Source organism: Phoca vitulina, unplaced genomic scaffold (assembly GCF_004348235.1).
Source record: "Phoca vitulina isolate PV1807 unplaced genomic scaffold, GSC_HSeal_1.0 scaffold7, whole genome shotgun sequence".
NCBI classification, from domain to species: domain Eukaryota; kingdom Metazoa; phylum Chordata; class Mammalia; order Carnivora; family Phocidae; genus Phoca; species Phoca vitulina.
Genome location: NW_022589710.1, coordinates 69,115,495 through 69,142,262, shown reverse-complemented (window position 1 = coordinate 69,142,262; position 26,768 = coordinate 69,115,495). Strand labels below are relative to the sequence as shown.

Below are 26,768 nucleotides of genomic sequence, written 5' to 3'. Positions count from 1 at the left end.
TCCGTCATCCTCTTCCTCCTCCCCTTTGGTCTCCAGACTCGCCTGCCTGTGGTTTTGCCAGTCCGACTATCCGGCCGTGCAAGTCCTCTGCCGTCCCAGAATAAACCCATCCTTCTGCTGAAATGCCCGGCGGGCATGGTGTTGGGGGTGTCCCGGACAGCCAGCCTCACCGGGTGCCTCACCCCCGAGCTCCAGTCGCCTCCCCTTGCACCAGGGGCAGCCCCCTCCTTGTTCTGGGCGCAGCTCTGCAGACAGCAGTTTTCTGGTGGACCCATCCTGTAGGTAGTGCCCGGAGCTGCCCTTTGCGGGTGGCCAGAAGGGAGGACTCTGAGGACCACCGCCCCCCAGTGGACGGACTGACGAGGGCGCCGGCCGGCTCCCCGCTCAAGCATAGGCAAAGGGGTGGGGGCACAGGAGACAGCTGATGGCAGGTGCAGGGAGCCTCTTTATTGGGCAAAGCCTATCCGTGGCCTGCAGGGGACAAGGAGTGTGGAGAAGGGGGCGGGGATCTCGTAAGGTCAGAAACGCGGACATTTCGCGGGGCGGCGGAAGGCAGAAGAGCCGCGGCTGCTCAGGCCTCCGCCTCCGCGAAAAGCGGGTTAATGAAGTAGCTGCGGCTGGCGCTGCTGTTTTCCACCTTCGGCGCGGGAGGCTGCGGGGTGCGTAGAATCAAGGGGGGGGCGCAGAGTCAAGGGGCGTCGGCGCCCAGCACGGCCGCGGGAGGACCGACACCCCCACCCGCCCCCTCACCGGCTCCGCGGAGCCCGCCACGTCGAACACCGGGTTGGAGAAGCCCAGGGGCGCCACGACGGGCGCGGGGGCCGCTTCGTCGCGCCTACCCCACCTGGGGAACAAGGAAGCACGTGAGCCCTCGACGCGGCTCAGCACCCCGCTCCTGGTACCTGACCCCCTGCCTCCGCGGACCCGCCCGAGGCCCCGCCGCCGCGACCTGAGCCTCCGCCCCCCGGCGGATCCGCCCGGCTGTCCTGGGGCCCCGCGGCCGCGCCCCGAGTACCTGAGGCCCCGCCTCGCGTGATTGAGGCCCCGTCCCACGGCCCCGAGACCCGGCTGCCCCGGCCTCCGCTCCCCTGCAGACCCGCCTCTGGGTCCCGAGCCCCCAAAGCCCCACAGCCCCCGCGCCGTCCCCGCCGCCCCGCCCTCAGCCTCGCATCCCTGAGGCCCCGACCCGCGGCCCTACCGCCTCCCGGGAGCCCCCGACCCCGCAGCCCCGCCTGCGTACGTGGGCCTCGGGGCGCGGCGCAGCAGCAGCGCCCCCGCCGCCAGCGCCAGCAGCACCAGGAGCAGCCCAGCCGTCACTGCGCCCGCCAGCTCCGCGCGCAAACCTGAACCGACCAGCCCCTCCGCCGAGCCGTCCCCGACAGGCGCGCCCGACTCCCGGGCGGTCGCCGACAGGACCCCAAGGGCTTCGCCTGCAACGGAGGGCGCCGGCTCAGTCTCCCCCACGCGGGGCGGAGCAGGGGCCGAGAAAAGCGCACCCGCCGTTACCGTGCTCGGCGACATCCGCCAGGAGGGCACGGGCCAGCCGCCCCGCACCGCCCGTCTGCGGCCCGGTCTCTGCCAGCACCACCTGAATCTCCGTGTCCGCCTCCGCGCCTGCGGTCCCGCGCGGCCGGGGCGGGCGCGGCACCTTGGACACGGCCACTTGCAGCCCCTGGTGCAGGGGCTGGGGAGGGAGACAGGGTTGTCCCAGGGACTTCGCCCTCGGACCTGCGGGGCGTTGGCGGCAGGGACGAATGGTGGGCAGGTGCGCAGAGTGACCGCGTCAATGAGGCGAAGTGGGGCCCCGGGGTCCCTGCGGGGGAGGAGGTCCCGGGTGGGGGCGGGGGGTGACAGGGCGAGGGTGGAGGCGCGCGGCCCCATTACCAGGAAGGCTTGCAGCAGCCGCGCCCGGTACCGCTCAATGTCAAAGGTGGGCCCGTGGGTCAGCGACACGATGGCTCCTGCGACAGGAGGGTAGGGGTCGGCGGCGCGGGCCCGGGACCATCAGGGAGGGTAGCTGGGCTCACGTGCCGGGAGGGGGCGCTCACCGCAGAGGTCACAGCACTGCCCCTCGGGCCGGAGGGCGTCACGGCAGGCGGCCGGGGGGCAGCGGCCGCCCAGGGGCCGGAGCAGGGCCGCGCAGATCCAGGGCTGCACCTGGAGGAGGGAGGCGGCCGTCAGCGCGGAGACGGTGAGGGCCTGACCGCGGCGGCAGAGGGTCGGGCGCCAGGCCCCCGCCGCCCCGAGCGGGCCGCGCTCACCTCGGCGTTGCCGCAGACGCAGCCCGACGGCTCGGCGCAGGCCTCGGGGCCCACGCTCAGAGCGCCCGGCCCGTGGAAGCGCAGGCGGCCGGCGCGGGACGCCAGGAACGCGGCCAGGTCCTCGTCGCGCGTGAACGTCTGCGGGTGGCCGGGTCCCGAGCGGCGCCCGCCCGAGGAGGGGACAGCCTCTGAGCGCTCGGAACTCCCGTGTGGGGACTGGCAGGGGCGGAGGCGCGGAGAGGAGACCCGAGCCCCGGCCCCGCGCGCCCGCTCACCTGGCCCAGAGCCCGGACGCTGCGGACACGCGCGGGGCGGGCGCCCGGGCCGAGGCCCACTCGGAAGGAGGCGTCGGGCGGGAAGACGACGTCGTCGTGGCGGCAGGGCACGCGCTCGGCGTCCACGGAGAAGAGGCCTTGCGCCGCGTCCCCGGAGCGCCACAGGCGCGGGTCGTGCCACGAGAAGCGGTCGGGGTCGAGGAAGAGCGCGGGGGCGCCTGGGTGGGCGCGCGTCCCTGAGCTCCGCGGGAGCGGCGCCCCCCAACAGGCCCCGCCCAGACACGCCCTTCCTCCACGACCCGCCCCCGGACAGGCCCCGCCCCGGTCACCTCTGCCCCCACCCACCCCCGGCCCCGCCCCCGAGCCCCTCACCTGTGCCACAGCCCGGGTCCCTGCTGGCGTCCGGGGCGCTGAAGCCGGCCCCCGAGGCCAGGACGAATTCCCCGTCCCGCGGCAGCAGCTGCAGGAAGCACAGGCGGAGGCGGCGCCTCGCGGTGGCCCAAGGTGCCACAGGGTCCCTCCCCCGCCCGCGTGCTCCCGGGGAGGGGAGGTCAGGGGCTGGGGGCGCCTGGCCCTGGCTGAGGGTCAGAGAAGCCGGAGGGAGCAGGACTGCAGGCCAAGGAGCCAAACCCAGCCTGAGACCTGGGGGCGTGAAGTTTGGGGCAGGGTGACACTAGGGTCATTGCCCTCTCCCATCGCCCCCGAGGACCTGTACAAGACAGGAACCCAAGCCGCGGGGGAGTGTGAAGGGCGAGGGGGGAGGTGGCAGGGAGCAGCACTGTGACAAGAGGCAGCCCCGCCCACAGGCCCGCGGGAGTGAGCCCTGGGGACAGACGGAGGCGCCTCGGGAACGGGGGAAGGCGTCGCAGGGGGAAGCCTGAACAAGACCTCGTTTTTGGAAAAGAACCAAAGGGGGTTGAGCCACTATACTGTACCCGAATGTCATATAACAAAGGGGGTCGAGCCACTATACTGTACCCGAATGTAATATAACACTGTAATATAATACTGGAATTAAAATTAAAACTTAATAATAAAAAGAACCAAAGGGGAATATAAATTACAGAACACGGAATAATTGAAAGGAAGAGCACACTAGGCGAGATAAACATGCGGACTGGTCCAGCTGGAGAAGGTCCAGCTGGAGAAGCCCCAGCGCCTGGGGTGTCCCTGCGGAGGGACTGCAGGGCAGAGCAGGAGAAGGTGGAGCCCCCACGAGAGGAGGGAGGATTGACAGCACTGGGCCAAAATGCAGATACAAACGTGGGAGGGGGGGATATTTGAAGAATCAAGGAGGATGCATTTTCCAGATTTGAAGAAAGCTGAGAAACCTCAGATGGAAAGGCATCACGTGGCATGGGAAGCAAGAAAATCACACCCAGACACGCAGCAGTGTGTTTAGGAACGTCAGTGACACAGAGAACATTCTAAAAGCTTCAGAGACAAAGAACAGATCACCCAGGAACACAAAAAAACTCAGAGGTCAGGTTTCTGAGCAACAACAATGGATGCAAAAAGACAATGTAATGATATTTTATGTATTAAAGGAAAAGAAGGTCCCATCTAGAATTTTATATCCAGCCAAAGCTCCATTCAAATGCAGGAGCATAAGGAAAAGACTTCAGACCGCAGCAGAGACCTGCCCTGAAAACACGCTTGGTTGGAGGAAGAAGGAAAGAAATGGGAAAGAAACACATCAAAAGGACTTGTTTGTGGGAAGACACGGACACTGAAAAGCTTAAGAAAATAAAAAGGACTGCCAGACTTGAAAACCTGGGTGAAAACCTGGGTGAAATTTCTAGAAAAATCCAAAATGTCAAAATCAACACAAGAAGCAATAGAGAATTTGCATAGACCAGCAAACATTAAAGAAATTAAAATGCCAGTCGCTTTCCAGCACCCTTGTTTTTACACGTGAAGTACACTACACTCTCAAGGAACAACTGATTTCTTCTTACAGAAGTTGTTCTGCGAAACAGAAAAAAGAGTGAAAATTGCCCAGGCCATTTCATGAGGACTGTGTTGATCTTGATTCCAAAACCAGATGAAGAAAAATTGTAGGTTCGTTCTACTTATAAACGTAGATGCAAAAAAAAAAAAAAAAAAATCCCCAATATCAGCCAACTAGGGGCACCTGGGTGGTGCAGTCGGTTGAGTGTCCGAATCTTGGTTTTGGCTCAGGTCATGATCTCGGGGTCGTCAGATCGAGCCCTGCACCGGGCTCCATGCTCAGCGGGGAGTCTGCTTGGGATCTCCCTCTCCCTCTGCCCCTCCCACTCATGTGCTCTCTCTCTAAAATAAAGAAATCTTTAAAAATATATATTAGTGACTAGATCCATTACTGCATTTTAAAAATGCATGGTGATCATGGGGTTCCTGTCCCAGGACTGCTCCCATCCCCACTTCCCAGTAGTATGTATGATGGTGTCCCAGCTAATGGCAGTGAGGAGTCTTAAGCCAACAAAATCAGTGTATTAGGGCAGAGGGAAGTCAGGTGTCTTGCAGAAGGGGCATGCTCTGACCTGCATCTACAGGAAGGTGCCAGGAGGACATTAGTCTCACTATGACAGTTCAACCTCAGAAAACCTCATTAACAGGCTAAAAGGAAGGAGGGGCAATCGTATCTCACTTGATGTAAAAAAAACAATAACAACAACAACAACAAAAAACACCAGAGAAGTCTAACAAACTTTTTATGATTTTTTAAGAAGCTGCTAGCAAGCTAGTAATAGAATTTCCACAATTCAATAAAGTTTACGTACCAAAACCCTACAGCAAACATTACACTCAATGGAGAAACGTGACATGCCTTCTCTTTCACATTGGAACAAGACACGGATGCCTGCTTTTGTCACCTTTGTTTAACCTAGGGGAAGGGGTCCTGGACAATGTTATTTTTTTTTAAAGATTCATTTATTTATTTTATTGAGAGAGAGTTGGGGGGAGAGAGAATCCCAAGCAGACTCCCCACTGGGCATGGAGCCTGACACAGGGCTTGATCCCACGATCCTGAGATGACGACTTTAGCAGAAACTAAGAGACAGACGCTTAACCAACTACTCCACCCAGGCGCCCCCTGGACAATGCTATTTGGAAAGAAAAAGAAATAAAAGGAGTCAGGACTGGAAGAAAGGTGGAGCAACTCTCGTCATTCATAAAAATAAACCACTAGACATGTAATTTTTAAAAATAGAGTACCGTTCACAAGAGAAACCACATTACAAAGTGTTCATGAATGGACCGATCTATACAAGACCTCTATGGGGACCTCTAGTATCGAGTTTTATGATGGATGATACGAAACATTTGCAGAGAAATTCATGGCCTGATGATAGAAAGCGGGTGTTCATTCCCAAACAGAATTCCAGGGTTTTGTTGTGGCTGTTGTTACCTGATAAACCTACCCTCCAGTTTCTCTGCAACAATCCGATCCACAGAGACCTAGTTGGCCCTGTGGCGGAAGAGTGGCTGGGAGAGTTGCCCCAGTGGGCATTAAGCCCATCCACAGAGCCACAGCGTGAGGACCGCGCGGTGCCGGCGGGAACAGGCAAAGGGACAAGGGAGAACTCAGAGCGCCCTGCACCCAGGGCGGCTGAGCCACAGCCAAGGGGCGAGGCTGGTGGCCTGGGGGAAGAGATCAGAAACTGGGCTTATTCTAAGGAGAAGAATAAAGCCGGGTGCCTAGCTAGTGCCCCACTCAAGCGTGGGCCCCTGATGGCAGAACTGCGACGTAATCACTTATTACACATGTGCTCGGCTATGGCTGAGACTCAGCAGCAGCAAAGAGATTCCTAAAACGCCACGAACACCCGTATAAGGCAGCCGGTTTTGCAGCATAGATTAGGAGGGCAGCTGTTCGGCGAAGGGCACCACACGCACAAAGTTCACAGTGAGAAGACACTTGCAGTCTCTCAAACCAACCACGGATCGATGGATAGAAAATATGAGATTCCATTCCAGACCAAGAAAACTGGGTGAATAGAAATGGGAGGGGAGAGAGGGGGTTCAGAAAGGGGAAAATCCCAGAGGGGGAAGCTCCAAACCTGAGATGTGTGAATTAAAACACAGCTGTGGTTGCACCTTTCACTAGGGCTACATGTGGGCAGCCAGATAATGCTGAGCACAGGGGGTTGTGGAGGAGGGGCCTCCGTGCAGCGGGGCTGGGAGGCGGTCTGGGGCAGCTCTGGGCCCATTCAGCCTGTTCCCGGGCCCCTGGACAGTTCCCACCTGGGTCTTCCAGCAGGGGTGGGAGAGTGGGGGGAAGCCCCCCAGTGCAGGAGGAGAGGCTGGGGAGGTGAGGGGGTGCCTCACAGGCCCCCGGGAAAGGAGTTGGTACTGCCATTTGGACAGCTGGGGATGGAAAGAAGGGCCAGAGAGAGGAACCTGTCAGGTGATGAATGAATGCATGAATGTCTCTTTTAAGATCCTCAAGCTCTTCCAAAGGAGATCATGAAAATAACTAAGTTGGCAGAGAAGGGCCCCAGGCCCCAGGCCCCCACCCCGAGGGTCCCGCACCTGCTCTGGATGCCCCTCTTCCTGCTCCGGGCTGCTGCCTGCCTGGTCGCCACAGTTAGGCACGGGCAGGGGGAGTGGGCTCTGGGCCCAGCTGCCCTCCCAGGCCTCCCCTTGATCCTTCACCTGCTGCTGCCCCCTTCCGCACCTTAGTTTTTGGGTTGGACAGATGGAAAGGGCATCCCGACCCCGGATCTGCCAGGACCAGGGACCACCAGTCTCTGCCCGATGCCCCCTGCCCAGGCAGGGACAGCTCTGGCTCACAGGTAGGGGTAGGGGTCCCTTGCACTGATTTGTCCTGCCCCATGAGTGGCCGGGTCCCACTGCCAATGCGGCTTTTGGAAACCATCCATTAACCAAGACATCTCAGGGAGTGGAAATAAGGCCTGGGGTCCCCAGATCCTGCATCTGGGCAAGAGATTGGGTGGGGCCGGGGCTACCAGATGCCTCCCCCAACTCACCTTTCCACACAAAATCCCGTGGCCTCTAGATGACGGCCCCAGCCTGGCACCCACACCCAGAGAACGCCCCCCACCAACTCCACCCTTACTCAGAGCCAGCAACCCTCACATCAGTCCCACCTTGCTGGCAAGTCTGCTGTTGACAGGACAATGATCAACCCAGAGGACAGCGGGGGCTGTGGAGGTGCTTAACTAGGAGGGGACCCTGAGATTCCTGGGTCCCAGGAAATGACACTTTAAATCGGGGAGCCGTGACCCTTTCTGCAAAGGGCCAGTCAGTAAATACGTTAAGCTTTGAGGGCCACACAAGACTCCCTCATGGCCACTCAACTCTGCCTTGTGGTGTGACGTGGGCCATAGATGTTAGCGACCAAATGGGCGGGGCTGTGTGCTAATAAAACTCTATTTATTGAATTCTATATTTCCCGTGCCACAAAAGTGTTCATCTTTTGGCTTTTCCCCCCCAACCATTTAAATATTTCAAAACCATTCTTAGCTCCGGCCATGCGGCTGCATTTGGCCGGTACGTAGCTTGCCGACCCTGCCTTTAACAAACAGCGGAAGTCTTTCTCCCAGGCCGTATCAGAGCCCTTAACACATCCCGAAAGCTCCAGACAAGTAGGTGGCTTCTCCCAGATTTACTGGTCATGGAACCTCTCTTTCCCTCCTAATTCCCACCATTCTCTGGAACACTAGTGTCCTGCGAAGCAGTTTGAGAGAAAGACCCCCGAGATTTCTGATGGGGCGTTTTAGGTACCAGACAGAGAAAGGCTTTGGGGAGAAGGGTGGGGGAAGGGTGTTTCCTGGAGAGAACCTTAGAGAAGACAGACTACGGGGGGCTGGAGGCCAGAAGCAGAGGGCATTGGGGACAGGAGGCGCCCTCTGAACCCCTTTCCAAGGCTGGGGCACAGCCTGAGCTGGGACCACAGGACCAGAGTCTGCCCTCCCATATGGGTCCCCCAACCTCCCAGAAGCCCCTCCAGAGGACAAAGGCCCAAGGCCTGCACGATTTCCCATGTGGGTGGGGGCCGATCTCAAGGCAAGAAAGGTGCTTCCAGAGGACCAGGCGGGACCACCAGCCCCCCTCCATCCCCGGTCTCAGCCACAGCCCCCCTCACCATGTCCGAGATGCTGTGACCCTCTCGCACCAGGACTGACACCATCTGCAGGAAGAAGTGGTGTTGGCGAGCGGACACCCTTTGCCTCTCCCCGACCCCTGGCCACGCCAGTCCCCATCCCGAGTCCCCCCCCCGGGGGTGGGGAGAAGGTACCTTGTTTGTGGGGAACTCGACGGCGGCGCCCGCACACGGGGTCCGGTTCTGGCTCCAGTTGGCGGCGGGTTCAAAGTCGGTGTTGGGGACCCAGAGTTTGTAGGCGGCCCGGGTCAGCGCTGGGGATGGGGATGACTGAGTGCTTCCCGCTCAGACGCCCCCACGCACAGGCGGAAGGAAGGCTGGCCACAGAGCCCGGCCGCAGATGGGGTCGCCGGGGCGGCCCAGACCCTGCGGGAGCCCCGCCTCAGTGCTGACGAACTCCTACTGGATCTGCGGAGCCCGCTCCTATGTGCCCCCTCTAGGACGCCCGCCAAGATCGCCTCCTCGCCCCGCCCCGCCCCCCCCTTGGCCCGTCGCTGGAGCAGAGCGCAGGGCCGGGCAAGGACAGTGACAACCGACCCGAGGTAAAGGGTAGCGGAGGCCTCTGCCAAGTAGAAGGGGCTGGAGGGCGGGCTCTGATTGGGAGTTGTGTCCTGAGGGAACCGCGGGGGGCTTAAGAGAGGGGGACAGGGCCGGGGCTGCAGTCTTCAAGCTCCCGGGCCTGGGGGCGTACACCGAGGACACGCGCCGGCTGGGGTGCAAAGGGGGAGGGTCAGCGCGCCCTCGGGGACGGGGAAACTGAGTCAGGCTGCGGAGCCCGCACATTCCTGCGCGCAGTCGCTGCTGTGGCCAGGAACTGGGGACACTGCGCATCTCGCAAACCGACGACCGGCGCCCGAGGGCAGGGCCGAGCCCGGGTGGGGGGGAGACTCTGGCCGGGGCCCTCCCCTCCCCAGGGCCAGCGAGCCTCTCCAGCTGCCGCCGCCCGCCCCGGGCGAGCCGAGGCCCTCGGGGGCGTGTGGGGCCCCCCCGGGGCGCGCCCCCCGCTTACCGCAGAGCTGCAGCCACAGCAGGACCCGGCCCAGAGCGCCCATCCCGCCGCGCTCCCGCGTCGCCACCCGGAGACTTTGCCCCGCGGGGCCCACCTGACCGGGCGGGGCGGGGCGGGGCGGTTACACATTTACCCCTGGGCCCCTCGAGGCGCCGGTCGGACTCGCTCCCTCCCCCACGCTCAGCCCTCCAGGACCTGAGGACCTTGGGTGCCGGGAGGAGGAGCTTGTCACGACACCCCTGCTCCGGGACAAGGGTGTGTTGGGGGGGGTGGTAAACAACCTCCGTTTCCCTGCTGTCTCTGACCCTTCTCTGCCCACCTACGGGGCCGCGTGCCCACCCTGCCAAGCAGGGCCCTCCTGCCTCCCCGCCTGGAAGCACCGTGGATGGTGGCAGATGGGTCGGGCGGGGCAAGCGCCTATGAACCCACGGGGAAGGGCTGGTAGTGGGCGCCTGGTGAGCGGCGGAGGGTGCGTGCACTGGTTAGCAGTGGAGGAGGAACAGAAGTTTGGGGGATGGTGAGTGAACACATGAATGCACACAGATTGAGGGATGTGGATGGAGGATGAGTAGCGTGAGATTGGGTAGATGTTACAAGGGTGATGGGGAGTGACGGGTGGTGGATGGAGGGATGGAGGAGAGTGGATTGTGGAAGGGGGGGCCAATGGATGGTGGGTAGTGTTCGGGTGGGGAAGAATGATGGAAAGCATGGAGGGTAGACAAAAAATGGTGGGTGATGGGTGAGATATAAATTATAGATGTTGGATAGAGTTTGTTGCAATGAATGGTGGGTGAGAAAAGGTGGTGGATTCTGGCTGATGAATGGCTGGTGGATGAGACTGAACGGTGGATGAGTAGATGAACAAGATTTAGGTGGACTGAGGAGCAGGTTACTAGAGGGCTGGCTGATGGGTGGATGAGAGCATGGCTGGATCAATGGATGGATGGATGGACAGGTGGACCAACTGTGTAGGGGGTGTTGGAGGCATGGGGCTGGGGTGGATGGTGGTGAGTGGGGGAGGATGGATTTGTGGGGGATGGGATGGTAAAGGGTAGGTGGGTGGGTGGACAGACCGGGCACAGTAAACTGGATGATGGACAGTGGGTTACAGGTGGGGCGGGTGGTGAATTGATTATCAGGGGATAGGGTGACCTGTGGATGACGGGAGTCGGGCAGATGGCACCTTCTTGGTTATGGTTGATGGCAAGGGGAGGAGTGGAGGGTGGGCCACGGGGTCTAGGACGAGCTGGTGAGGGGCGAGTGACTATGGAATGGGGGATGGAGGGCAGGTGATGGACATGGGTGTGGAGGTGGAGGATTGTGGGTACTACCCGTAGGAGGGGAACGACTTAGCCTTGGGGCTCCCTGGCGCCTTCCTCCCTCCTGGCCACCCTGCCCTCTCCTCTATCCCCACCTCTCCCCTGCAGACCCCTGGGGGTAGACCCTTCACTCTGACTGGTCTTTGGGTCTCCCCCACAGCCGACATTTCATCCAAGGAGGATGGGACCTGCCACTGGGAAGGGGCAGGACTTCTCTGAGTGGGAATAGGGAGGGAGCAGACCAGCTTTGCCACCCTTCGGCCCAGGGGGGTGCGGGCACCTTCTCTCAGGAGTGCGGCGGAGCCAGCCCTGCCTGGGATGGGGAAGGGGTCTCCCTGGCCCTGGAGTTTGACCTTGTCTGCCTGTTGGGCTGTCAGGAAGCTCCCTCCTCTGAGGAAGCCTTGACCAGGAACAGACCGGCTATTTGGGGGTCACATCTGTTTTGCCCCTTGTCTTGCTTCTCGCTGGGAAGTAGGCAGTTCTGTGGACTGGGCCTTCTTGGGACTCCACCAGGGTGTCTGGCTCTGCTCCCCTCACCTCCTCCCACCACCCCACTTGTGGCTCTCAAGGCAGAGAGCTTGGGAGGCTCAGCGAACTTCACTCCCAGGGCCCAGAGCACCATAGCCATGCCTGAAAGCCCAGGCAGTTCTTCCCAAGGCTGGTGGCATCTTTCTCCCAACTCAGAGAGTGGATTGCACTGCGGCCGAGGCCCAAGAGAGGCTCTAGAGGATGGGATGTTGGGCCTTGGGGAAATGGAACTTTCTGACCACTCCTGCCCCACCTGGGCAGCCCATTCCCAGAGACACTGTGCTGTCTGAACAGGGCAGCAAGCCTGCCTGGGCAGTCAGAGAAGTCTTCCTAGAAGAGGTGGCGTTAAAGCCGGGACACAGAGGAGGACACAGCTGTAGCCGCAGTGTGAATGGTGGACTCAAGGCGGCAGAACAGGAGTTGGGGCTGGTGGGCCATGAGATATCGGCATCCATCTCCCCAGCCTGAAGGGGGCATCCTTGAGCAGCAGCTGGACAGGGGCCCAGAAATGTCCAGCCATCAGAGGGTGGCCCAGGCTGGAGCCCATGCTGACAGGCAGCAGCCCTGGCCCAGAGCTGCCCGAGAGCCCCTGGGACACCTCAGGAGCAAAGACATGATGCAGGGCATGGCTGGACCATGCTGCAGGTGCCCTGTGTTCATAGAAGTCCCCAAACTGCATGCACAGGTGCCCTTGGTACCCGGGTACGCATGTGAGCACACACTTTGGAATTGGTCGGGACCACAATTGGACGTAGGAAAAATGCAAAGTCCCAAGGTGAGTTTGTTCCAGTAACCAGGAAATGCCATGAAGCACCTGCTTCAGGCAAGGTTGGATCCAGCGACCAGCCAAACTCTTGGTCTCTGTATCTGCCTGCGTGTCTCAGTCTCACTCTGTCCTGGCTTGACTGCCCTCGCTGTGTTGGTTTCCTTCTGTGCACAACCTCCTCCACACGGCAGGGAAGACGGCCTGGGAGGACTGGACCCCACACCTCCCTGACTAGGCCACTGTGCATGGTCTCAGCGAGGCCTCTGATTCCTGTTTCCAACGCCGCACCAGTCCCATGGCGCAGGGTTGCTGTGCTCTGATGGGCCACCTCAGCCCTCCCGTGGTGTGAGGGCACGTGAGTGACAGCCCTGCCGCCCTGAGGGTCCCCCCCCAAGATTTGCAGAGCCATGGGAAGCACCCCCTTCCCACTCTCCCTCCCCCTCTCCTTTCTCTACAGCTCTGTGGAAATGGATCCAGCCCCAAGAACAGTTCCCCAGCTCCTTCACCCCCACCTCTGTCCCTGATTTGCTGTGTGACTTCGGGTAGTCTCCTGCACATCTCTGGGCCTTCATGTCCTTCTGCAACATGAATGATTCTCTTCCTGCACAGGGAAAGGAGGGTGAGGTGGCGGCCATGGGATGATGGGGGTGCAGCCCCTCTTGGCAGGGCTTCCCCTTTAAGACTCTGGTCTCTGCATGAAGTCACCTCTCCGGAGGGGCCACTGTGGGCCTCCGCACTGTCAGCACCCTCCACCATGTGCCCTGGGGCCTGGAGCACAGGGGCCACCCCAAAAATATGTGTGGGAGGAAGGGATGGCTGACACTCCCCACAGGCGGCAGGGTCACCTGCAGGGCCTGGGGGTCCTGGGAGAGGCCCCGGCCCCGACCTGTGACTTCCCTGTCCATGTCCAGATGGCTCCCGGCCTTCCGCTGGTGCGCACTCTTGGGGCCCGGCATGCAGCGGGGGCCGGGAGCACGGCCCTCCTGGACCTGCTGTTGGCTGGGGAGGTGGAGGAGGGACACGCCACACGGTTCTGAGCGGGCTCGGAAGGAGCAGGGATGGGGGAGGGGGCAGAGTGTGCGGTGACCGCGAGGGAGCCACCCGGGAGGGCGGCCAGGGCAGGCCTCTGTGAGGAGGTTCCCCTGCACGCGGCGTGTGACGCCCGGGGCGCCAGCGGGCCAAGGTCAGCACAGGGTGTCTCCTGCCAGCCGGCGGCCACGGTGGCTGAGAGCACGTCCTCCCGGCCCCAAGAGCGCTTTTCACGGGGGCCTCATGCCACCCCAGACGCCCTAACATGCCTTCCCCTCCGGGGTGCGGGCCTACCCCCACCGCCAGCTCGCGGCCGGGGCCTCCGAGTTCTGCCTGAGGGTCGAGGCGCAGACCTCCGCGGGCCTCCCGTCCTCCTCGCGGCCGTGCTGTTTCTCACGGATCCTCCTGGATTCAGGATTCGGATTAGACCGCTGTCCGCCTTCAGGAAACCCGCTGAGCCGCCCCAGCTCTAACTGGGGTGCCGGGCGCATCTGCGGGGTGAGCCACAGTCACGGAAGACCCGCAGAGCGCAGGCAGGGCTCCAGGGCATGCGCCCCCCTCGCCAGACCTGCACGTTCTCGCTTGAGAGGGACCCTCGGAGACCGGGCATCTCTGCCCAAGTGCGCTGGTCGGTGGCCTCAGACACTGTTCTGGGTTCAGGCCTCGGCCCGTGCGCAGAGCAGGAGCACCGGGGGCGGGGAGCCTGCCGCACGGGAGGCCCTTCACGGCCCTGCTCCCTTGCTCTGGCCACGGTCTAGTCTGTCCTCAGAAGTCCTGGCTGAAAGGGTTTGGAACAGAGCGGCCCACCCCGTCCCCCGGAGCCGCGGGCGGCGAGGGTCCCAGCGCACCGCCTGGCCGTCTCCCTGGTCCCAGCTCGCCGGGAGAGCCGGGCTGCCCCCAGGGCTGACTCCAGGGACCAAGGCCAAGGCCGTGGCTGGTCTGATTGCCGTGCTGCTACGCGCAGTCCTGGGAGCGGTCTGGGCTCAGGGGGAGGAGCTGCTCAGAGCACCCCATTTCTCATCGCACACGCTCTCTGCTGCTGGACGGCAGCCCGGATCTGCAGCCGCCTCTGCCGGGGGTCCCCGGGGCGCCTCTGGCCCACGTGCAACCAGCAGGGTGCACTCTTCTCCTGGGCTTTACGGCTCACTTCCCTTCCTGTACAACTCAGAAAAAAAACTCCAAAAGGCTGAAAGAAAAGCATCCAGTTTCTGAAATTCCGGCTGAGTGCATCCCCTCCGAAGGAGCTGGAAAACCCCAAGTCCACGTGGCTCCGTGGCTGCCCAGCCCACAGGGCTGTCCACGCTGTCAGTCCGGGCTGTCCTCAGGCTCTGGCTTCCATGGCTGTGGGCCACCTGCAGAGTCGCTCAGTGGCCCTGGTGTGGCTGAGGCCACGGTGGGAGCCCAGGCCTGAGTGCCAGAGAGACAATGGAGCGCAAGCCCCTCACCACAGGGGTGGGTGGACTTGGGAGCCTCTACGCAGAGGGACACGGTGCCCTTCTCTGGGTCCTGGGTGTGGGAGCCTGCATTAGGAAGAGCTGGGGGGCCCTGGGCTCCCCACTGTGTGCTTCACTGCAGGGCTGAGGGCATGGGCTGGCGGGCCCTCCAGCATCGGACAGCAGGAACAGCATGGCCTGAGACCCTGGACGGGTCCGGCCCTTCCTGCTGCAGTGGAGCTGCACAGCAGACCCCTGGAGGGGCAGGACGGCGGGGGAGGGGCTGGGCAGTTCCCACGGTCTTTGCACCAGTGCTGGAAAGCAGGCTCCACAATGGGTAATTTGGGGGGTCCTCAAGGGCTTCCTGCCCCTGGACCGTAGAACCACCCAGAGAAATGCTGAGCTGGGAGGGGTCATGCTGGCCCTCTGCCCCCCCGACACTCCTATGAGCAGCTGTTTAGAACTGGTTGCCTCGGGGGGCGCCCGCCTGGCTGGCTCAGTCGGAAGAGCATGCAACTCTTGATCTCAGGGTCGTGAGTTAGAGCCCCATGCTGGGTGTAGAGATTATTGAAATGAATAAAAATTAAAAAAAAAAACAAACCACCACCACCTGGTTGCCTGGAGTCCTCACAAGCACCTGCATGGTCAGCACTGGTGCTTTTTTATTTTTTTTTAAAGATTTATTTATTTAGGGGCGCCTGGTGGCTCAGTCAGTTAAGGGTCTGACTCTTGGTTTCGGTTCAGGTCGTGATCTCAGGGTCGTGAGATCGAGCGCCGCATTGGGCTCCGCGCTGAGCATGGAGCCTGCTTGAGATTCTGTGGGAGGAGGGGGCAAAGGGAGAAGGAGAGAGAGAATCTCAAGCAGACTCCCCACTGATCCCAGGACCCCAGAATCACGACCTGAGCCAAAATCAAGAGTCGGCCATGCCACCAACTGAGCCACCCAGGCACCCTGGTACAGCTTTTTAATCACCACCTTTCAGAAAGGAGATAGATGCTGTTCTTCCATTTGACAGATGAGGAACTGAGGCTCAAAGAACCCAAAGGCCCCACGGCGGGTGAAAGCGGGGAGCTGGGCAGGTCCCGGGTCCGGGGCCCATCCACCGTGCCAGATGCCCGGGCACGGACCTGGTGGGAGGGCGAGGGCCACGGCGCCTGCTCTGGACCAAGCCGCAGACTTGAGAGCATGGCTGTGGGGCGCACCAGCTCCGGGACGCGCCGGGGTCACTGCTCCACCCGCAGGGGAGGCCGGGAGGCCGCGGGCAGGGACAGCTGCATCGTCCGCAGGGTCTCGTGCAAACCGAGCACGTGGGACCCCCTTTTCAAACATCGAGAGTTCTAAGATGGTGACAGCAGAGCCTGAAGCCAAGCGTGGGCCCTTTTGAGCGTGGGGCTGTGTGGCCACGCAGGCCACTGGGAAGGCCACTTCTGCGAGGAGAGGCGGGGAGGCCCCTCGGGAGGGAAAGGCCAGGGCACTGCCGGGTGCCTAGGAGAGACGGCGGAAAAAGAAACCCAGACTCCTTAGTCAGATTTATTTTCCTCTAATCAGACAGTTCAGCATTTCAAAGTTTTGCATTCTACACTCTTACAAACTTTAGTTGTTAGCATCAGAAACACAAAAACATCGCAAGACCTCAAAACACAAATAAATACCAAATAAAACCACACACGATATACAGTAAACAAAAATATAAAACATAATAATGCTATCAGAAAATCAGACATGTTGTTAACTCACATTAACAACATGATTATTGCTGAGCAATAACATACTGTCTTTTTGTTGTTTTTTCTTAGAAGAGCAGAAACACACAGGACGTGAATCACTGGTCACAATCACTTGGAGTGTCAAGATGGGTCCTCACAGCGAGCGGTTACTACAGACGGCAATTTTTAAAACAGGCAGATTAAAAATACAGAGTCAAATGGGAGATTGGCCTTCTTTGGTCTTTGTTTTTGGGTAATAGAACTGAACGAAGAGGTGTGCCATCAGAGAAAGAATGCAATTCTAAAAACCTGACACAATTGTCTACATGGATTCACACACTTCCTTGATCACAGATGTTATTTTATAGGTAATTCTTGTAGAAATCCTTGGAAATAATGCCGGCTTTTGTGTTTACCAATTAACTCGTTTAGTTTGCTGTTGAAGGTTATCTGACTTGTCTACTAGGGGACTGAGTTATAAAAACCAATCACCACTAACGGCAGGAGTGGTACAGCCATCCTGGACTTGAACCTCTTTTTCAATGCGAGAGTTCACAAGAGACTCCAGATACAGCAGCAGCAGGAGAAATGAAAGGCAAGCATTGCTAGGTGCCACTGGGCCTCCTCAGACCGGACGAACCACCTGCGCCCGGGACGCGCCGCTGGGACGCTCCCTTCCCCCGCGGGCCCCAGCTCCCTGGTGACAGCCTGCCCCGCCCCAGGGCAGACAGTAATGACGACTCGGGAGCCACACACGGACCTCATCTGACTAGACCCCAGTGGACATATTCTACTTTGGAGAAAATAAAACTGTCGAGATTTGCAAACTGAAGACAGAACCATGGTCTTGGGCCGGGAAGCGGACTGGGTGACAGGCCCTCGTTGGCCTCTCAGACGCTCACAAATGCAGACGAGCGCCCGGAGCTCTCCCCAGCTCTCCTCCGCAGTCTGAGAAAGGTCCGGACCAGACGTAAGGAGACGGTAGCTTACAGCTCTGCCGACGACCCAGAGCGGAGGGACGCGCTTCGGAGGCCTGCGCTTGGGGCAAGAGGGACCGGGAGGAGTGTGACCTCCCGCCCGCCCCGCGCAGACGCCGGTGCCGGGGGGCCTCCGTCGTGCAGAGTGAGGAGGAGGCGTGCACCCCCCAGGGCGTCAGCTGCAGAGGGGTCCTGCCACTGCCCGCCTCCCTTGGGCTGACAGGGAAAGGGCCCACCGCGGGACCCTGCCGTGTGGAAGGGTCTGTCCAGACACCCCCTCCTCTACCGGCCGTGGCCCTCCAGCCGCAGGACGCCAGGCCTGCCGTGGGTGACCACGACACTGCCCGCTGATGACGGCTGCAGGCCTCACCTGGGACACGTGGTGAGGGACACGAGGACCCTGCCTCACCAAGGTGGGCCCCAGTGGTCAAGGGGAAGCCGCGGGAGCATCCGCGGTGCCAGAGAGCCCCCCGGAACCTGGCCGGCACGTGAAGGGCCCGGTGGCGGCCGCCGCCGCGGAAGACGGGCTGTCCCGCGCCCCACAGCCCCGTGGGGTCACAAGGCGAGGAAAAACTGCATCGCGGCGGGAAGGGCAAGGCGCACCCTGGCCCAGAGCCCCCTGGCGCCGCTCTGGGAACACGCTGTGCCCTGGGGCTGGGGCAGCGGCCCCCACGGTGCCTCCTCCGCCCACCCGCACGGCCAACCGCTCCCAGAGCGGCAGCAGGTCTCAGAACAACTCACAGGAATGCCTACGGTCTCCTCCGTGCTCCCCACGGACGCCGCAACTGGAAAACCCAACTTCTAGAAGAGGCCCGGCGGAGCGCATTCCGGCTGCCAGGCGCCACCGGGCCACGCAAAGCCTCCCAGCGTCTCGGGCAAAGGCCCCCCCCCCCGCCGACCCCGCCGTGTACCCCCAAGCGGGCGCCCCCCACCCCGGCGGCCTCTGTGGTCGGCGCAGAGCGGGCCGGAGCGCGTGTCCGGAGAACCCCACGAGGCAAGCGGACACGGCGAGCGGTCTTCGCGTCCAGTGCGCGGCTGACCGGCAAGCCGACTGGCTCAATCCGCGCACAAGGCTCGGTGTTGGTTTCTCTAAAGCAGCAGAACAGTTCTGTCCCATGGGGATTTTGTCACTTTTAGGAAATAGGAAAGTGCAGCCAATACACACTGAGTGCGACATGTTTCGTTTGTGGCTGGGACCCTGTGAAGCCAGGAGGGCCGGCCGCCCCGGGGCCACAGCCGAGGCCGGCCCCGGACGGCAAGCACCAGACCAGGGCACCGAGCAGTCAGGAAGGAAGCCACGCCAGGGGCGTCCATCAGGGCAGCACCCCCCGCTCAGGTCCTTCAGGATGCTGCAGTCGAGACAGTCCCAAGTGCACAAGAGGGAAGAGGTGCACGGTGGCCCAAAGGCGTATGACCCCCTGTTAACAACTATTTTCAAGCCACAGGATGAAGCTTCCGCTGTGGCCCATCCTCATCCCAGGGGACGGTGCCAGCCGGTGATGCCATGTCTTATGGGCTCCCTGGGAGGAGGCCAAAAGGGCCCGTCATCTCCCACCAGGAGCGTGTCTGGGAGGGGCTGCTGGGAAAGTCCCCCCACCAAGGGACAGAGGCTTCCAGAAGTGCTCCCAGGTGGCCCACCCCCAGAAGAATTCCAACCAGGAGAGGCAAAGTATTGGGTTTTTTTTTGTTTTTTTGTTGTTTTTTTTTTTTTTTACCAGACTGAGATGTTGCTTATCTCAAATTTGTTAATATTGTCCATACTTTTAGTGAAGGGGGAGGAAGTTGCAGGAAAGCCACCCGAGGCCGGGCAGGGACCACCTGGCGTCCTCTCCCCACTGGGTGTCCAGGGTAGAACCAGGGCAGGGTCTGGAGGATGTCGGGGACACCTTCAAGGTAACACGGGTCCCGCAGCACCTGCAGGACGTCCTTCCTCTATGAACGGGGACACACGACTCCTCATGGACGGGACCGAAGAGACAGACTCGCCCTCAAAGCAATGGTGGGGGGGGACAGGTGGAGAAAATAAAAAAGATGAATACAACGAGCACTGAACTGTGAAAGGGCGTGGTAGGTGCTGGGAACCAAGGAGGTCACTTAGGGAAGGGGACGGTGTGCGCTAGGAGGGCACTTCCAGCAGGCACTGGGGCGGAGGCACGCCCAGGGCAGATGGCAGCACCAGAGACACGGCGGGCCACCGGGCACCAGCCCAACCGTCCCCGCGCGACCACGGGGGAGCCCAGAGGCAGGCAGTCTGAGGTGCGCGGCCCAGCTGGCCAACTGTGGGCGCGTCTTTTGGCTGCGCGGCACAGATGCGGTGGTTCACACACACTGGTTTCGCCTAAGAAGCACCTGTCACGTGTAGCACCCATCAGTGGTAAGAGCACCCATGGAGCATGGTGCATAGCAGAGGGGCACAGGGAGGCAGGGCTCCGGCTTCTAATCACAGTTGGACCATTGAGAGAAGGTAAACAGTGAGTTGAGGAAATGCCGTCTGGGCAGGCGCAGACCGGGACGGGCCCGAGACCACCCTTCCCGAGAGAACGGTGGTTCCAGGATCCTGTCAGTGAGCCTGGGCGGGCCCCCCAAGAGCGGCGGTCTCTGGAATGCTCAGAGGGTTCTGCTCCGTGGGGGGTGGACTCCCACGACCCGGGGGGGGGGGGACCCGGAGAGGTGCTGTGGCTACCCCCCTCCTGCCCCGGGGGTGGGGGCACGCCCGCGCTGGGGCTGGGCGGCTCACTTTGGGGGCCCAGAGATTCAGAATCTGTGATAATTGAGCAGTGGAGGCTCTAGAAGCTGAAGATGAGCCTGGCTTCCTCAGCAGGAACCGGGCTGTCTGAGGGCCCCTGAAGAGGCAGAGATCTAGCGGTCGAGAGAAAAGTCAGGTTAAGCGATCACCTTCTAGAGTTACAGTGAACACAAAGCCAGGGTCGAGAAGCAGCAGGTCACGTCTAAGGCACGTGTACAGTATGGCCCACCTCTACGCAATGCCGCCTTTGGAGATCGTTAACAGAACGCAGCAATGTGACAAGATGAAGAAACACACCTGCTGTGGCCTCCTCCAGCACGAGCCACCTGCCCACCCCCGGGCACTGGACACTGAAGGTCAGAGTTGTCAGCAAAGAGAGCGTGTCTGAACACAGGGGGCAGAATTTTAAAAGCCTACAGGATTTTGTTTAGAACTCCAAAGTTCAACAAATGCCCTATTTTAGGGTGAAAACAATTATAAATCTGAAAATGATGCACAGCATCCATGAGCAGTTTCCCTTTCATAGTAATTTTGAAGTAGTGTCATTAACTACGACAGATATTGAAGGTTTACATTTCTAACGAGAAATAACAGCAGATTGAATAGTTTCTTTCCTATCACAAGTGATAACCAGTGTTTGATATTTTACATTTTCTTCCAAGAAATATCAGTCTATCAACGTTTTAAAATAAAATGTTTGCAATAACAATTATCTTAGAACTTTAAATTAAAAAATGATTCTGAATTTAGACTTTCAAAAAAGACCTAGTTGTACTTCAGGGTCTTCTGACAAACAAATTATTAAAACAGAGACCAGATGAGGCCTTAAAAATAGACAATATACTATATTTGAAACAAGATTGCACTCTTGAATTTTAGAATATATCAGAATTGCATTATTATTTCATAAATTCTTCTTTTACTTAACATGCTGACATGTCCAGCTATTCCCAGGTGTGTGTGTGTGCGTGTGCGTGTGTGTACATGTGTGTGCATGTGGGTTTTTTTTGGTGTTCAAGTTTAAGGAAGAAAAATCATGGTTCTTTTGTTTAGCATATATGTTTTCCACCTTAATTAACTAGATCTTTAAAAATGAAAATGAAAACCTTCTCTGACAGCAGTATTTATCACGTCGAAGGATAAATAATTCTTCAGAGCGGAGTGTTGCTAGTCTATTAGAAAACATGTCCGGTGTGTCCTCCCGCGCGGCTCCTCCCGCCGGCCCGCGGCCACCTTCTGCTGCTTCCTCCTTTCCACAAGGTCCTTTTCTGAGCACGAGGACCTCGATGGAGACAGCCGGTTCAAACCCCCCAGAGGAGTTGCCTTCTGCTCAATCCACCTCCCCAGTGACTTGTCAGGGGTCCGGCAGATCCGAAGTATCCACTATGACTTTAATAAAAATGGTATCATCTTTAATATATGTCCCGTTTTCTAGCACAGTTTGGGCCACAAACACTGGGCAGCCAGAGGCAATATTCATCTCCCCGGTGGGCTTCTTGAAGCTGCTGCTGTTGGGGTCCGGCTTGAACGCATCTCCCAGGTGACGCCGAGAGGACCCCTGATCCATCAGCATGAGCGTCACTTTTTGCTTGAATGGCCAAGGAAGCAGAGCATCGTACTCTCCACGCATGATGACAAAAAACAGCGACAAATGCGTCCCCTTCCCCATGCCATCCCCGTTCAGGTAGACCCTGGCACACATCTTATAGCCAAAATAGCCCGTGTAGAAAGGCTGGCTGTAAAGAGACAGGGTCTTCCCCATGACAGCTTCCTGCTTCCGCCGCTTATAATCTCGGATCTTCCAAATCAGCACGCCATTGTAGCTGGCCGTCTCCAGGACCTGGAAGCGCAGGTCCATGTCGGCCAGGCGGATGTCGTGGACGCTCAGCATCTGGTCGTGCCGGCTCAGCTGGGACTCCAGCAAGCCTGCCGTGGGTGAGGAGAGACGGGGTGAAGGAGGCCAGTGAGTGTCAGGAAGGCGGGAGGAGCCCATTCCTAGCACCGGCACTAAACGAAATGGGCTTCTGGGTAGAAGACAAGCACCTGTACGTGTCCTGAAAAACAGGCCTCAGATCCCTGCCTCGTTGGCCCCCCACACCCACGGCCACAGCCTGCTGGGAGGCAACACCTGGGGGACCCGGGCCTGTGTGCCCCAGGGCACATCACCGCAGGGCCCTCTCTCCCACAGGGCGCCCTCAGAGCCCCACTGGGGGCAGGGAAAGGCCAGCTTCCTGCTCACATGCCCCCACCTTCCAGCCTGATGCTCAGTCACCTGTGCCCTGCATGGCCTCGCACCATTCCCGTCCTCGGCCTAACCCGATGGGGGGGGGGGGGCGGTGGGCGTTGCCATAACCTCAGTTCTTCTGCACCATTAATCCTTGTCATGCAAACATTCAGAATATTCACTCAGTCCCCAAAGCAGCTTCTAGATATCAGAAACACACTGGCTGAGCACACTGCAGGGTCTTGTGCTCACCTGCTTGTCACTTCTGTCCCTTGGGCCTCTCCCTCACCTCCCCCCACCCTCCCGGAAGCCCTGCCCTCTGCCTGGTGTCCACCCTACACCTCCTCTCTACCCTGCTGGCGTCACATGGAGGGGGTGCGTCTAGGTGGGAGACGTTTCTCTCTCAAAGGCATCTCTGGCTGGAAAGTCATCACACCTCTGAACAAGTAATATCTCACTAGAAATCACTGCTTAAGGTGGTGTGTGCCCAACGGACCACCTACCCGCCAGCTCAAGCCCCCAGACCTGGCCGGGCTGGCCAGGCTCCCCAGAACAGACCAGGAGGCACGCTGCCCGCTCCAGACCCCTCCCTGACCTCCCTGCACCTGCCCCCGCCGCCCCCACCTGTGTTCCGCGCCGCCTGTCCTGCACTCTTGTCCACGCTCTCCAGCTCTGTCACTCGGTTCTGGAGGGATTCCACGCTGCTCTTCATGCTGTCTGCTTCTTCCCAGTTCTGCCGGAAGGGACGGATCTCTTTGTCCAGCTCTTTCAGTTTCTCCGCCTGGCTGTCTATCACTCGCTTCCAGATCAAAGGCATCAGAAAGGTACAACACAGTTAGAACTCCGCAGACCCCGTGCTACTGCCCCAGACGCCAGCTGGTTAGGAAGGACAGCCGGCCCAGCGCCAGCCCCACGCCAGCTCCCACACGGGCATCTCACCGGTCGCCCAAACACATCTCAGGGGATGCAGGGGCCACAGGTCCCTAGCCCAGAGGAGGGCCCAGGCAGAGAGAAGCCTCACCCACCAGCTGCAGGGCACGGGGCCCACACCACTCTGTCCCAAGCCTCAGGTGCAGGACCCTGGAGCCACACCCATCAGCCGTCGGAAGGTCTCCGTCTCCTAAAGGGCCGAGCCATCTCCAGGGGCCAAACAATGTGGGTCTCCCACGAGGCTGCCTGACCCAGGGCTGGAGGGGTCGCCCTCTCTCTGTGGCTGCAGGCAGCGCCCCGGGGCCCTGCTGGGGCCTGAGAGACAGCAGCCACCACCCGGCCCCCCGCTCCAGAGACCACCCGGCCCCCCGCTCCAGAGACCTGGCACCGCACAGGGCTGGCCGCAGGAAGAGCCCGAACAGCGCCTCTTCAGACCCTGGCTGAAGCCGACAGGCCGATGCCTAGGAGTGGGGCTTGCTTCCCCCATCCCCACGATGCTCAGTGCCCTGTGCCCACTGGGCCCAGAAACACTACTGACAAACATGTGGCTGTTGACAGCAAGGCTGCATTTCATGCTATCTTAATTTAAGTAATTCAGAAAGCCTTTTTTTGCAGAAACACACAGACCATTTACAACAATAAGCAAAGGGTAAGACTCACACTCCAGCCTGTTTTTAAGGACTGGCACGCCCACCTGTTGGATGAAGCTGGGACCTAAAGGGTTTTCACTTCTTTTTAAAGGTTTTATTCATTTACCTGAGGTGGGGGGGGGGAGCGGCAGAGGCAGAGGGAGAAGCAGGCTCCCCGCTGAGCAGGGAGCCCGACGCGGGGCTCGATCCCAGGACCCTGGGATCATGACCTGAGCCAAAGGCAGACGCTTAACCAACTGAGCCACCCCCAGGCATCCCAGGGTTTTCACTTCTAAAAAGGATTTGCATTTTTTGAAGTGAAGCTCATGAAGGCTGGGTGGTCTGGCCACCAGTGAAGCCGTGAGTAACTGGGCCGCCTCTGAAGCTTCAGGCCACACAGGGGAGAGCCCCAGGGCCTGCTGAGTTCACTTCTCCTTTCAGAAGCCTATTTTTAAACATTCAGTTTCAGCACCTTTGCTGGCTGTTAATAACCACCAAGGAACAAACATGGTAGGTTTGGGTTACTTTTTTGGGGGAGAAGTACAGTGTTACTCTTCCTCTTCTTTCCAAGAAAACCTGATATTAGCTAACATTGAAAAAGAAAAATGGTTTCTGGAAAGAATACCTCTTCCCACACTGATGTCAATTTGTTTAGATCCACGTGTCTGGAGGCATATTTAATTAGTTCGTGAAGTCTGGGTTCTGGGGACAGCACTACTGGCCTCCCCAAACACCCAAACCCATCATGTATTTCTGATGAGCATCTGCTACTCCACCCGCTCAAGCAACCAGCTGAGCTAATGTGGATACTAGTGCGTTTAGGAGGGAGGTTAACGGAAACCTAGGTCATCAGTGGTGGCTCTGAGAGATGCCATTCTGTGGCCTGGTCCACATCGAGTGAACTGCATGGTGGCCCGGGACAAGCCACGCATCACCCCTCAGGCTCATGCCCCTGAGATAAAGCGGGGGTGACAAAGAGGTGCCTCCTCCCCAAGACCGGTGCTGTGCACGGGGCGATGGGCGCAAAGGCACATGGCGATCTCAGGAACAGAACTGTGGGTGTGAGAGGAGGACTGCCGTGGGGGCCCCGGGCGCCAGCTCAGTGACACAGAGTCGGCACGTGGGGGCGGGGGCGGGGGGGGGGGACACGTGCACACACTTGCACACACTCACACATGCATGGACGTGTGCACAGACAAGGCTCCACCAAGTCACTTAAAAGGAGCCCTCCCCCCACATAGCAAGGGACAATGTGTAGTTTTAAACACTCGTCTCCTTTGTATAAATGGCACAGAGTCAAGCAGAGCACTGATCTCAATCAAACTTTCTCTGCAGAATGCAGTAAACATGATCTCATTCCTCAAGAGCGGTCTGCACTCAGCTGCTGTCATCTTTCTATAAAAATAGATCTTAAATGCAGGTGTAGAAAAAGAACCCAGGAGCTGAGAGACGGTACACACTGCAGGCGAGGGAAATAAATCCTCATCAAAAGATGAGCTGCCAGAGCATCAATTCATCAATGTCATGCACAGTGCACCCGAGGGCTTCAACTACCGTCTCTCTTCCTGTCCCTTGCACCGCTCGGGTCACTGGGACCTCTGTACCAAACACCGTGCCAACGAGACCGTGTGGGGGTGGTGCAGGGGCCGGGTGGCCCACACGGCTTCAGTCCTGCACTCCTGACTGCAGGACTGACCAGCTCCTCTCGTCTCTGCCAACAACAGGGACACGGGGAGTAAGCGGACACTAAAAAAAGTGGTCTTTTTTTCATGAAGAAAAACAATTGTTTAAAAAGTATAATATTAAGAAACTGCCCTTCCTGGGTCAGCAAAAGCAAATACTCTCTTAAATTCCACTCCCTTTGGCCAACTCTGATCGCATCCCTGTCCACCGTGTACATGTGGGGCCCTAAGGGACTCTACACTTTATGTGTTGCCACCGTCTCTGGGATTTTAGGGTCTCCTAGAGGATCCGACAAGGAAGGAGATGATACAGAGAGTAACATGTCTGTTGTCACCGTGGTGGTCCGATGCACAGGGCTGGGGGAGCACGCGAGGGGAAGCTGACGGGAAGGGTTTGGGATGAGGAAGGAATAATGAGGGGCACAGGTGAGCCAGGCTCAGGGTGGAGAAGGCTCTGAGGGACCGGGGAGAAGTGCCCCCGGGCCAAGCGTGCTTCACAGATAGCCAAGGCCTCCGGGGGCCAGCCACAGAGGTCTTCCACCCACGCTCCCCAAAGACTGAGAGCCCCAACTCTGTCGGTCGGGCCAGCCCCACAGTGAAGCACAGGTGAGCTGCCACCTTTCCCGTCACACAGTCACCCAGACGGGTTCAGTCTACAGAAGCCGCTGCGGGGGGAGCAGTGTGCCATCCCGACGCACTCAGTAAGATCAGCATTGCATGTCCAGGGTGATCGGAGTCTCTTTCTTTCCACATAGTCTGTTTCCCTCCATGCTTTTCTCTACGTGGAGAAGAGCGATGGCAAGTGGCTGCCCTCCTACTTAGGACCCAACAGGGGCACGAACTGTGTGGCTGTTCAGCCTCCGCCGCGCTGGGCGCCAGCAACCTGGTTTCCCCCTTTCTTTCTGACTTAGAGCTCGGCGGTTTAGTCCCTCACTGAAGTGTTCAAACATACATCACACACGGTGCAACGATTGAACTCTACTAAAAAGTAAATTAGGGGCGCCTGGGTGGCTCAGTCGTTAAGCGTCTGCCTTCGGCTCAGGTCATGATCCCAGGGTCCTGGGATCGAGCCCCGCATCGGGCTCCCTGCTCAGCGGGAAGCCTGCTTCTCCCTCTCCCACTCCCCCTGCTTATGTTCCCTCTC

General features: G+C 59.4%; 3 protein-coding genes across 8 annotated transcripts in view; 1 reads left to right on the top strand and 2 right to left on the bottom strand.

Moving 5' to 3' along the window:
- Positions 1–571: 571 nt before the first annotated feature.
- Positions 572–9,697, bottom strand: AMN (amnion associated transmembrane protein). Its single transcript, XM_032404662.1, has 12 exons — positions 9,655–9,697; positions 8,781–8,899; positions 8,628–8,672; positions 2,909–2,996; positions 2,537–2,754; positions 2,262–2,399; positions 2,049–2,157; positions 1,885–1,961; positions 1,507–1,684; positions 1,241–1,430; positions 746–844; positions 572–665 (listed from the first exon to the last, which is right to left on the bottom strand). The coding sequence occupies exons 1-12, from the start codon at positions 9,695–9,697 to the stop codon at positions 572–574; spliced, it is 1,398 nt and encodes a 465-aa protein (XP_032260553.1).
- An 8,109-nt stretch (positions 9,698–17,806) lies between these two features.
- LOC116633315 lies at positions 17,807–19,485 on the top strand. The gene has a single exon (XM_032405976.1). The coding sequence runs from the start codon at positions 18,529–18,531 to the stop codon at positions 19,462–19,464; it is 936 nt and encodes a 311-aa protein (XP_032261867.1). The 5' UTR covers positions 17,807–18,528; the 3' UTR covers positions 19,465–19,485.
- Positions 18,527–26,768, bottom strand: part of TRAF3 (TNF receptor associated factor 3) — a 112,130-nt gene continuing 103,888 nt past the window's right edge. For all 6 annotated transcript variants that reach the window (XM_032405970.1, XM_032405971.1, XM_032405969.1 and 3 more), the window contains 2 exons: positions 23,008–23,182; positions 18,527–22,085 (listed from right to left, as the gene is read on the bottom strand). In XM_032405970.1, coding sequence (XP_032261861.1) covers positions 21,514–22,085; positions 23,008–23,182 — 747 coding nt within the window. In that variant the 3' untranslated portion in view covers positions 18,527–21,513. The remainder of the gene's footprint in view (positions 22,086–23,007; positions 23,183–26,768) is intronic.

Excerpts from the sequence above, each read along its gene's own strand:
- AMN (XM_032404662.1), bottom strand. The coding sequence starts at position 9,697 with ATGGGCGCTCTGGGCCGGGTCCTGCTGTGGCTGCAGCTCTGCG. Across the intron at positions 8,900-9,654 it reads GCTGTGGCTGCAGCTCTGCG|CGCTGACCCGGGCCGCCTAC; the intron begins GTAAGCGGGGGG and ends CCCCATCCCCAG. Across the intron at positions 8,673-8,780 it reads TCGAGTTCCCCACAAACAAG|ATGGTGTCAGTCCTGGTGCG; the intron begins GTACCTTCTCCC and ends TTCTTCCTGCAG.
- LOC116633315 (XM_032405976.1), top strand. The coding sequence starts at position 18,529 with ATGGGGATTTTGTCACTTTTAGGAAATAGGAAAGTGCAGCCAATACAC.